The 11362-nt window shown below is 49.7% G+C and overlaps 1 protein-coding gene across 1 annotated transcript in view; it reads left to right on the top strand.

Moving 5' to 3' along the window:
- The first annotated feature begins 350 nt into the window (after positions 1 to 350).
- Positions 351 to 11362, top strand: part of DRGX (dorsal root ganglia homeobox) — a 30578-nt gene continuing 19566 nt past the window's right edge. The window contains exons 1-5 of the mRNA XM_042960844.1: positions 351 to 418; positions 4487 to 4584; positions 5497 to 5598; positions 8535 to 8713; positions 8797 to 8909. Of these exons, the coding sequence (XP_042816778.1) occupies positions 385 to 418; positions 4487 to 4584; positions 5497 to 5598; positions 8535 to 8713; positions 8797 to 8909 (526 nt within the window). The 5' untranslated portion in view covers positions 351 to 384. The remainder of the gene's footprint in view (positions 419 to 4486; positions 4585 to 5496; positions 5599 to 8534; positions 8714 to 8796; positions 8910 to 11362) is intronic.

The following is an 11362-nucleotide window of genomic DNA, read 5'->3' as shown; positions in this document are numbered from 1 at the left end:
GGTGCAAAGCTTGAGCGGGGAGGAGGGGACCCCTGAGAGCCGGGAGCCAGATTTCCCGGGTTTGGTGTTGGGGCCGAGGTGGGGGCATGGCTGTCCAGGAGGTGGACCCGAACGGAGGGGCTGTCCCAAGGGGACCGGGCTTGAGGTGGGGCTGCCACGTCCCCTCCAGTCCCCACAGTGGACTTAGGGCGTTGGGGGGGGGGGAAGGGTGGTTTCCAGGAGGAGGACGCCCAGTGCGCACTAGGGCCAGTCCGGGGCGCAGGCAGAGTGAGACTTAGATTCTATCGATGCTTGCCTTGCAGCCAGGCCGGAGTTACGCGCCCCTTGTCTGTCCAGCGGTCACTCTCCCCGGGCCCCGCCGTCCAGCTGATCTGGCCGTCGGCGATGTTTTATTTCCACTGTCCGCCACAGCTAGAGGGTGAGTAAGCGCCGCGCCTGGGGCCGCTCCGAACGGCCGGTGCTGGCCAGAAAGGGCCAGAGCGGCGGTGTGGCAGGTGGGTGGTTGGGCTCCCGCTCCGCTAGGGTCGCAGCCGCTGGGCGTTGGATACGGGTGCCCCTGGCCTCCTCCCTACATCCCACTCCAGCCTTCCGCCCTGTCACCACCTGCCTCCCACCTCCCTCCCCGCCTGGGCCAGTCGGCCCCCGGGCTATTGGCACAGCAGGGACCCGCCGGTCCTCCCAGCACAGATGCTGGTGTCACGCCTCTAATCGGGTCTCCCCCGCCCTGGGGGCCGCATCAATCTTTCACGGTGTTTTGCAAACATCCAGAAAAGCCAAGGTAGACTAAGGAGTTGGCCCGCATGGTCTGACATGGACCCTGAGCCCGACCCATGGTAGTCTGCTCCCACTTGGAGCACAGGGCAGTGCTGCTCAGGGAAGCTGTAACGTCTGTCCTGGTCCACCGTGGCTCTCTGGATCTAGGTGGCCCTGCGCACCCCCGCACCCCTCGAGTGCCCTGGCTTGGCTCCTCCCTGTGACTCACTGGATTTCCTGATCCCAGATGCCAACCACTCCCCACTCCCAGGGGGAGCCCCGTGGCCAGGGTTTGAGACTTTGAGGGTCTCCAGGCCTCAGAAGAAATTTTGCCTCAGGATCCCTTGTGTGGTCTCTGCACTGGATTGTTAGGTGGAAGTAGGTTTGTGAGAAGGGGACAGCTTGGCTCTCTGGTGCCCCCACACAGGGCCTGGGGGACCCCCAAGAGCCGGCGTCAGACAAATGCAAAGCCACACATTCTGGCCTTTTAACAGCATCTTCCTCAGAACAAGAGTCTCAGCCATGCACTATTAGAACTTTTCTAACTGGGAACAATACCAGGCTAGGCTTTGACAACCTACTCCTATGATTTATTTGTGGGGTGGGAGAATGTTGGAGGCCAGGACGTTGAGGGAGGCATGGGGGAGGGCAGAGGTGGTGAGGCACTGAGGGACCCGGAGATATCCGAGGACACTAGTCCACCTTTTCTCCAGTTACCTAGAGCAGTAGCTGAGCCTCAGCTGGCCAACATGCACAGGGATTTCAGAAAGTTTGTTTTGTCTTAACCGTGGAAGCTTTTAAGAATTCAGTAGAATTTTCTAAAGGAGGCTAAGGGTCAGTGTTTAAACCCTGCTAACTCGGGTCAGCATTCCTAAGAAGGGGAGACCAGACACTTGCCTACGTTTCATGTCCTTTAATCTCCAAGGACCCACGCCGATCTGTTTTATGAAGAGGTTAAAAGGTGCACTCCCTGACATTGTACCCCAGGTCTGGAGGGGGGATTTGAACTGACTGACATATCGCAGCCTACTCTTCTGGTTAAAGAGGGGAAGGCAAAGATTTGGGTATTTAGTGTGTGGTGGGCTGCTTGGATAATTAAGGGGAAGCCCTGTCCGCAGGGTGGGTTGCAGAAGTCACTTAAGGAGGGTCGTGGCCCGGCCTTATCATGGCTTCCGTGCACTGAGCTGTATGCTGCTCACCCTTCCTTCCCACCTCACCCGAGGCACATCCCACCTCAGTGCTGATTCTACGACCAGAAGAAAAGGAGGTGTCTTTAAGAACCTTTTTATCCCTTTGAAGATGTCTTTCTGAGCCAGTTTTGCAGAAAGTGGTGTTGTATGTTAATCTAATGTTGCTGGGGAGGAGGTGATCTGCGGCAGATAGAAAGGCCGAGAACCGACCTTTGGAATATGACATCTCGCTCAGGCTCTCAGCTTTTTAATTTTCATTTCTTATTAATCTAGAGAGGCATAAAGGAGAAAGCAAGGCATGACTTATAATCTCACTTCTGGGATTCTACTGATATTGAATTAAAAAGTACTGCATATACCTGCTAAGGAAATTCAAATAGAAGAGAAAACTGCATTCAAAAGTGAAATCCTCCTTCCACCTCTTTTCTAAAGATACTCTCTATTGTTGGTTTCTTATGGTTCCTTCATGAAAAACACCCCCCCCCCATATGTTATGCTTTATTTGTGTTGAGATCATATTGCCGTATCATTTGGGACTTTGCTTTTTTTTTTTTTTTTTTTTTTTTTTTTTACTTTGTAACCTATATTTTGGGGATTATTCCATGTCAATATATACAGATCTACTGATTTCTTTTAAACAGCTGTGTAATATTCCATTATATGTTGTACTGATGGGAACTTTGGCTGTTTCCAGTAGTTCCCCCCCCCCCCCCATTGCCATGTTGCCAGGAATGTTCTTCTTTTTCTATTTTGGAACACTTATTCACAGATTAAATATGTGTATGTGCCCTTAAATTTTTGATGAATATTGTCAAATTACCCCTCTAATAAGGCTGCACCAATTAATGCTCCTACAAATAGTTAATGAACACACACATTTTATTATACCATTAACTGTACTGGGTAACATTATGCATCTTATGTTTGCCAGAATGGTGAAAATAGCAGTTCATTGTTCTGTTTTGTTTAATTATCGGCAAGGTTTAACATTTTCGTAGTGTTATCAACACGTCTACTTATTTTTAAGTAAAAAGTTTCTTCAAAGGTTTTCCTCTTTTCTGTTTGTTTTTATTCATTTGATGGACCGTCAGTCTTTTTTAGGATCCAATTTGACATATGATGTTTCACCTACAGATATTATGTGTACGCATTGTGAAACAATTTAGGACCGGCAGGTGTAAGTTAGAAGGCTGAGGCAGATAACGATTGGAGCATCTGAGAGCCTGAATTCTGTCCTCGCCAATCAACTGCTTTGTTTCAAAAGGAGACAGTTTGGTTTCCCGCAAAATACTGGAAATAAGACCGCTTTGGGGCTGTCCTTTTGAAGTTTCCAATGAGGGGAGAGAAATATTTGTAACTAGGGTTTTTAGGAAGAGTGCAGTTTGGACAAGAAGATGGAACAGAAGGCTTCAGGGAAGCATGGGGTATTATGGCAAAGGATGTGTGTGGCACTGTAGAGCAGGATAATAAGTAGGAGGGACCCCTGTTAGTGGATAGAATTTTAAAGAGCCCGGAGAACCTTGCTTCTTTGGGACTCAGGTCTTTCTGAGGGAGGTTGCCTGTGTGGCTTGCCGGCTGCTAATGCCAAACACGCAGTGATTCTGAGACCAGAGCCCATGGCAGGTACAGCATGCACGGGCTAATGGGAACTTGCTCATTTGTTTTTCTAAGAGGCCATTGTAGACTGTTGAGCACATGGTGCAGATTTGGAAAATGATGTGAATGCATGTTTGGGGCCAAACTCTGTTCTGGCTTGGGAGGTTGTTGGGGAGGACGGTGGACAGGACGCCTTTCTTTTCAGGGAAGTGGAGAGCAGTGGGTCCTTTATGAGCCTGGGGAGAGGGGAGAGAGTGGCCGTGTCTAAGCCTGCTTGGAATTCAGGACAGTAGCTATTGGTGCAGACCTCTTGTTAATTGACATCAATATAACAGATCCACTATGGTGCTGATGAGCTGTGACCAACGGTAATTAATATTCATTTATAAACTTCTTACCTCCTCGTGTCCTGAAGTTCTAGGAGAAACGTGCAGTGAAAGCTCTTGGTGTTTTCTTTCCTCCCCCGCCCCCAGCTGTTAAGCTTTGTTGTTTATAGAAACAAGGGAAAGTTAACAGGTAAGCAATAGGGAGCCGTTGAGGCTTCTATGAAAGAGTCAGAGGTAGGTAGGGGATGAGATAAAAACACAGTGGACGGAGGTGCAGCTGGAAACCAGAGGGCAGGTGAAGGCTCTGCCTCAAGCCCGTGATTTTTCCTGGCACAGAGTCCGGAATTTGACAAGAAGGCGATTTGGCCATCCTGGGGGGAGTAAGGTTGCCATCCGCCCTGTGAAATAGGCATAGTTGGGCCTGAAGTCAAAGGTTATTGGGAGAGGGAGAGAGCAGGAGAGAGTAGAAAAGAAGGGGCCTTCATGAGAGCAGCAGAGAAAGACGCTCTGGGACAGACGGGACTATGCCTGGAGGTGCCTCTGAATAGAGCAGGTGTGTCGGGGGTTGGTGTGAGAACAGGGAGGTCCTCTGCTCAGGCTGATTCAGTTTGCTCCCAGTAGGCACTGCACCCTTTGGCAACCACTCTCCAGGAGATTTCGATGATGGGTTTCTGCGCAGAAAACAGCGCCGGAACCGGACGACATTTACTCTTCAGCAGGTAATGATGGCATTCCCTTTCTGAGAGTCGGCTACTTCCTGCCTCCAAAAAACCCAGAGTTTGAGCAGCTCTTCTTTGTGTTTTAAAATAAAGCCAACTATGGTAACTGGATCGTTCTTGAACACTCTATGTGTCAAGAAATCTGTCTGGGGAGAGGGCAGGTGATTTGGACTTCACGACGCCAGGCAGTAAGTGAATCGGTAATAATGATCGCTCACATGTGCCTGAGGTTGCTAGTTTGGGGAACGTTTCCACATCAGCAATATCATTTGAACCTTGAAATCACCCTTTGAGAAATGCAGGTAGGACATTCTTATTCCAAGTAGAGAGATGGGAAGACCGGGGCCCCCAAAGTTGTCTGATTTGTAGAAGGTATTGCTGTCCATAAACGGAAGGGCTAGAACCGGGACCCTCATAGTGTGTTTCCTGGACCTGGGCTCTTTCCCTTAGGTCTGTGCCACCCCTGGAGCAAACTGGGAGCCGTCAGGAAAGTAACCCAAATACCTCTAGCTTGTTTCTGTGGGACTGGCACAGTGAGGACCTCTGTTAGTTGTTTCTATTCTCCTCTGTCTTATGGGGAAAGCTGTGTGGGTTGCTCTGATTCGTAAGGCCACTCTTAGGCTTTGATTCCTATGAAGATATGTAAATGGAAAAGCAAATGAATATTTGTGCTTCTCCCCTTATTCTTATTTCTTGGGGGAGCACCGATGTTGTAAGTCTTAGCTCCTCCATCATCCGTGGTTAAAATTTTAATTCTGTGGCGTCTTCTCGAAGAGCTCTCTTCTCCCTCCTCCTCCCCTATTTCATCCTCTAAACCACTTCCTCACCGCTCCTAGCAAATTTGCACTATGCATCTGCTTCCTCTCACCTAGCCACAGCCTCTCACCGGTAAATATTTTTGCCTGTTACCAGCTGGAAGCTCTTGAGGCAGTTTTTGCCCAAACACACTACCCTGATGTCTTCACCAGAGAAGAGCTGGCCATGAAAATAAACCTCACAGAAGCCAGAGTGCAGGTAAACCTTCTTTTTAATTATTTAACTCTCTAATATTAAAACTGGCAAACTTTTTTTTTTTTTTGACATCATGACTGCAGAGTGCACATTTGGCCAAAGAAAGCAAATGAAGACTATCTGTCATTTTCATGATGCACTTTAATAACATCAACATAATGTGGAATATTAGATTAGGTTGATTAATCGGTCATTCATAATTAACTAGTGATAATGTTCTACACTAATTTGTCCGCGTCTCTAAGGTACTAAATTACATCAATGCACATCCATTTCCTTGCTTTGGAAAAAAAAAAAAAAAAAAGAGCTGAGATGCTATTCTCAAAGCAGCTCTGACCGCTCTGGGGTAAGGCCGGTCAATTGCAGAGAACTGTGTTTTCAGATGGGAACAGGGTAGGATCTGCTTTCCAGAAATTGCATCATGTCCAACTTTTCCCCTGGACGTGGGCTCTTTCAGCGAAGTGGATCCGAAGAACGTGTGCAATTTAAAAATCTTTAAACGGCAGCAGCGAAAGGGCTGCCTCAGAGCTGAGCACGGCTCACGGTGGCCGTCTCTAAGCAGGATTTTTTTCTGGAAGCCACACGGTGATTATGTTTAAGTGCACAAACCCGTTGAGCCCAGCAGATGTGCCCGAGCGCGGGAGGAACAGATTCGCAGCGCCGCCTCTCCGGGAGAGCTATTCTTTGAGCACAATTATATATTCATTTTATTTATGGGGTTTCCTCCATGCTGTTTCTGTTCTTTTTTATGTAGGGGCTTGGGGTTAAGACTATGCAAAGATCTAATTGTAGGAAATATAATAGTTTGCTTTTGGTTCCCCTGGGTCATGTTAGTATCTCTTAAAAACCAATGGCTGAAGAGAGATAATGGAATTCTGAGCAGTAAATTGGGGGTTGTAAACAAATTATTTCCCCTATAATCAGATTATGTGATCCTGATTATTAAATCTGAACATGAATCATTGGTCATATGCGGGCAAATTAAACTGATTATTATTTGGAAATGAAAATCTCCTTTGGCCAGGATGTTGTCTATCCCTTCTTTATTTAATGCCAGCTTGCCAATAGCTGCCTAAAGACTGAACTGCAAATTGAGATAAATGACACAATTATTGAGCATTCAGAAGTGGAAGATCATAACTTCTCCCTGAAAGGTGCAAGGGTGAGATAGGGGTGGTAACAATTAAAGCGGGGATTTGTTGTGCCGGCTGTTGTTGGCTATTATGCAAACAGACAATGGCTGTGAAGTATTTGTTTCGTGAGCCTCTGTGTGGGGACGTGGGCCTCGGTGGCGGGAAGGGAGATGTGTTTACATTTATACCCCTTGCTCATTCAAATATGATTAATGTTCTATAAAGCAGGGTCTTAATCGAAGCTGATGTTGTCAAACAATAACTAAATAGGGAAATAAACGACTCCATCATGCTCTTTCCTCAGAAGCAGGCGAACTGTCAGTGCAAAGTCATTAAAATATGATAATGAAAAATAGCTCAATTAAATGTTGTTATAGCTGTGACCTTCATTCAATTAAGACACAAGAAAGTGTCTGCATTTTGCTTTGCATTTAACTGCCCTAAATTTAGAATATAGATAAAATCATTATTCAATGGTTGCTGATATGTGCAATTAAAAGCCAACTCGATTAAAAACGAAAGAAACCCAGTTAGAGGAGAATGAAAATTCAGAAGTGGGGTGGGCTGGCAGAGGGCTTAGCCCCGGGACCCAGGCTCTCTTCTGGGCCAGCGTGAGGCGGAGGAGGAGAGGATTTCCCCCCGGGAGAGGAGGAGGGAGGTCTAGCCAAGTGTTTTTTTAAAGCCAGGCATGGTTCCCCAGGAGAGGAGGGAAGAGGTTTTGCTGGGTAAAGAGCGGCAGAATTCCACTGACCTCTGGGAACACCTTGGGCCCCGTCTGCCTGGCTACCATGAGGCTGGCCTTCTGTAGATGCCGTCCTGATTGGCAAAGCTTGAAGATTTCCACACCAGTCTCTAAGAAGGCACTTAAAGCAGGTGAATCATAAGCCTCCTGCTAACCTGAGGATGGCAGGGATAATGCTACCTGATGTTTACTGAGTGACTGATTGATGGCTGTGTGTCGGGCACAGTGCTCAGTGTTTTTCGTGCCTCTCTGTGCTAACAGTGCTTGGGGGTGGCCACTGTTATTACCCCCAAGGAGTTTGGGTTATGGTCCCTAGACAAACCACTGGTCTTCAAGCTGTGTGTCTGCCACTTACCACCTAAATGACCTTGGGCCAGTCGATTAACCTGTCTGTGCTTAATTGTCTCATCTCAAAAGCAGGGATAGATCTACCTGCCTTATAGAGTCGGGGTAGATTCTAAACCAGATTCACACTAAACTAAGGCTGACTCCAGAGTCAGGGTTTCTCATGGGTGTGCTGGGCTTGTCGTGATGTGTCAGAGATGATTTCAGGGTTAAACCCCAGGTTTGAGGACAGACACACTCAGGTGCTTAGGAAAAGCCGCCGGAAGAGTGAATGAGTATTTTTGACGAGGAAACCCCAGGGCAGTGTTTTACAAACTGCTTGGATGATGATTCCCTCACCTCCCTCCTCCCCAACCATAGGAAGTACATTTCACATCAAATAAATGCCCTTGAATACATTGAGCATTTCCACAAGACAACACTTGCACCCTTTCATGGGCCATGCATTTGGCTTCTTTCTGTGGTTTAACAGTCATTAAAAAAATGCCTGTCGTGCCTCCTACACTGATCTTCTGACCCCTCTCTGGGTCTGAAACTGCAGTTCAGAGGGCACTGCTTTGGGAGATCTTTTGGAGAGAGGAGGCTGTGTCCCCCACACCTGCTGCAAGGTGAGCAGTGAGCACTGGGTACGGGAACCAGGCATGTGAGTTTCAGTCTGGTTCTCTCCTCCTGTCTTACTTTCTGCCTCCATTGCGTATGCATTTCCACTGGGGACTCAGGTTTGGTTCCAGAACCGAAGGGCCAAATGGAGGAAAACAGAGAGAGGAGCTTCCGACCAAGAGCCAGGAGCCAAGGAGCCCATGGCAGAGGTGACACCCCCGCCTGTGCGAAACATCAACTCCCCGCCCCCCGGGGACCAGGCCCGGAGCAAGAAAGAGGTCCTGGAAGCCCAACAGAGGTGAGGCTGGTGGGGCCCTGGGGTCTGGAGGCTTGAGGGGGACACAGGGTCGGGAACTCAGTGTGCGTTTCTTTCTCTAGCAGCCTGGGGAGAACTGTGGGTCCCACAGGACCCTTCTTCCCCTCTTGCTTGCCGGGGACCCTCCTGAATACGGCCACGTATGCCCAGGCTCTGTCACACGTTGCCTCTCTGAAAGGTAAGCTTCGTCTCTGTTGGCTGGCAGGGCAGGGCTGGGGCTTTGCTGGCTTGCCACTGTCTCCAAGGGGGTGTGGAGATTGTGCGGTCATCCCGTTTTCTCAGTTCCATCCATCGTTGTACCTAGGGCTGGTGCAGCTCCCTTTTCTCCTGTCAGTCACAGCCAGCACCCTGCAGAGCATCCGTTTCCAAATGTGCTGTCTTGTTTGATTTCTGCATGGCCTGAGATTGTGGGTGAATGTCTTAGGTAACCCTGCACCCGATGGGGAATGTCTGAGCGATGGTTGTTTCCGAAGAGACCCCTCCATGTTCACAGGCTGTTCCTTCTCATTGAGCAGTTTTGGGGGTTAACCTGCAGCTCATGGGTGAGGCCTGGGTGGGCGGTTGTTCCCAGCTTATGAGGACCCTCTCCTTATGGGCGGCTCGCCCACCTGCCTCCCTGGGGACTCCTGATGGCAGAGGTCTGAACTGTTAGGATTTATGATTTTCCAGGATTTGCTCTCTTCTTAATAGCTGTTGTCTGAAGGATGCAAGCCATCAGCGATGTTTTGTCAGGCCCAGAGAGAGGAACTTTTGGCGACTTCTGGGGCAGCCCCACCGGATGAATGTGCCCATCCACTGTGTGTAAATTCCTGGCCTCAAACTTACTGCTTCTGTGATGAGGCCAGGCAGTTGTGCTGGCCAGGAGTGGGGCTGGGTTCTACCGTGGGTCTGAGGCAGCACGGGTTACTGCTACTCTTGGGGTTTGTCTGTCATAGGGGCTCTGGGAGCTACAAGTGCAGGTGTAGGCTGTAAGCTTATTCCTGGTAATGGGCAGTGGGAGAGGACCTTCCTAGGGTGTCCCCTGTTTGTTCTGCATTAGGATCTGGGGTCTCCTGCCCTTGCGGGGGGTCACACACGCGTGTGTGCGCACAATGGCAACTGCATTGCAAATGTGGTTTCTGGAAGCTGAATGAGGGCATGAAGGAGCTTCCCTGGAGAGTCTCTAGAAGAGAAAGAAGGGCATTTTAGGCTTAGAGAACAGCACATGCAGAATGCCAGGAGAGGGGAGGAGAACGAGGTTTGTCTGGAGAGTGGTTGGTATGTTGGGTGCCCATGGGAGAGACCCCACAGATAAGGTGGAGGTGTCCTACAGGGACCAAATCTTGAAGGCTGGAGGCCATGCTTTTGGGTTTGGGTTTTCTACTGTAGGAGGTGGGGCCCCAAGGCCCGGAGCCACTTCTGAGTGGTCCCGGTAGCGGGCAAATCCCCTCCCTTAGACAGCTGGCGTGAGTGGATGGGGCTCACCTCTGTCCGTCCAGCTCTGGGCCCTGTGCCCTTTCTAATGCTTCCTTCAGCTCCAGGGCCCAGATGCTCCAGGGGCCGTGTAGAGCCCCTCGCAGAGTGACCTTGGAACATATTCACAGGACACAGTAGGATGATAGGCCACTATGGAGGTGGAGTCCCAATTGCAAGGGGCTTCTGGAAGATGATCAGTGGGACTTCGGTATCATGTCAGGGACTGGTCTGGGCAGAGGGGCAATCCTGTGTCTGTCTCCCAAATACTCTCTGCTTCAGTGGGGGCCAGCTCAGCTCCTGAGAGTAACCATCTCTTTTCTAAATGTTCTTTGCTTGCCCGACTCCAGCCTCGTGAGTTGGAGGTGATTCCCATGTCTCTGCTATGGCAGCCCGTGGCTGGGCTCTCTGGCTAGCCAAGCTGGGACCCACGGAGAGGCCTGTAGTGGCTCGAGGAGGGGAGAGAGGGCCAGGTTGCTGGGCAGGGAGGGCATGACATTGTCTGCAGCCGGGAGGCCCAGGGTGGTGGTGAGAGGGAGACAGAGGCTTGTATCTTCTGAGTGAAGACCCAGGACAGAGGCAGGGGCTGGTGAGAGAGGCTGGTAAAGGTTAAATCTGTCACCCCCTCCTCTTCTTCCCTCACTGATATGTACTCCCCTCTGGCCCTTCCCTAAACTTTTCTGGCCGGGCTCTGACCCCTGGGGCCTGTCCTGTGCCTGCCTCATTAGAAACAGACTTTCCTTTGATGCTACCCTTGCTAAGGGGACACACGGGGTGGAACTTGGGGAGTGTAAGAGCTTGCAGAGGTGACATCAGTCACAGTGTGCTCGTCAAACCGGGTGTATCTTTGTATGTTGTACTGGCTCTCGCTTGGGCAGCCTGTGTGTGCCCGTGAGAAGTCCTTCCTGACTGCAGTCATATGTTGGGGCAGGTGACGTGCTCAGATGTTTCCAGAGCCAGGCAGGCGGTGAGTGAAGTGAATGTGTGTAGGCATTGTCTTCACTTCCCCACATACGAATGAGCTCTCGCTCACTTTTCTTGAGTGATATAACCCTCTTGGTCTATATGTCATTTACACGCTTTTGAGAAAGGCACGGGAAAAGACACACTTCTCTACTGTCAGAAACAGTTATTTGAGAAGCACGTTAAGGGGCACTCTCAGATTTGGGCTGGGCACAG

Source organism: Panthera tigris, chromosome D2, assembly GCF_018350195.1.
Source record: "Panthera tigris isolate Pti1 chromosome D2, P.tigris_Pti1_mat1.1, whole genome shotgun sequence".
In the NCBI taxonomy this organism is placed as follows: Eukaryota; Metazoa; Chordata; class Mammalia; order Carnivora; family Felidae; genus Panthera; species Panthera tigris.
The sequence above is the reverse complement of the archived record's forward strand: the minus strand, read 5'-3'. Positions and strand labels throughout refer to the sequence as shown.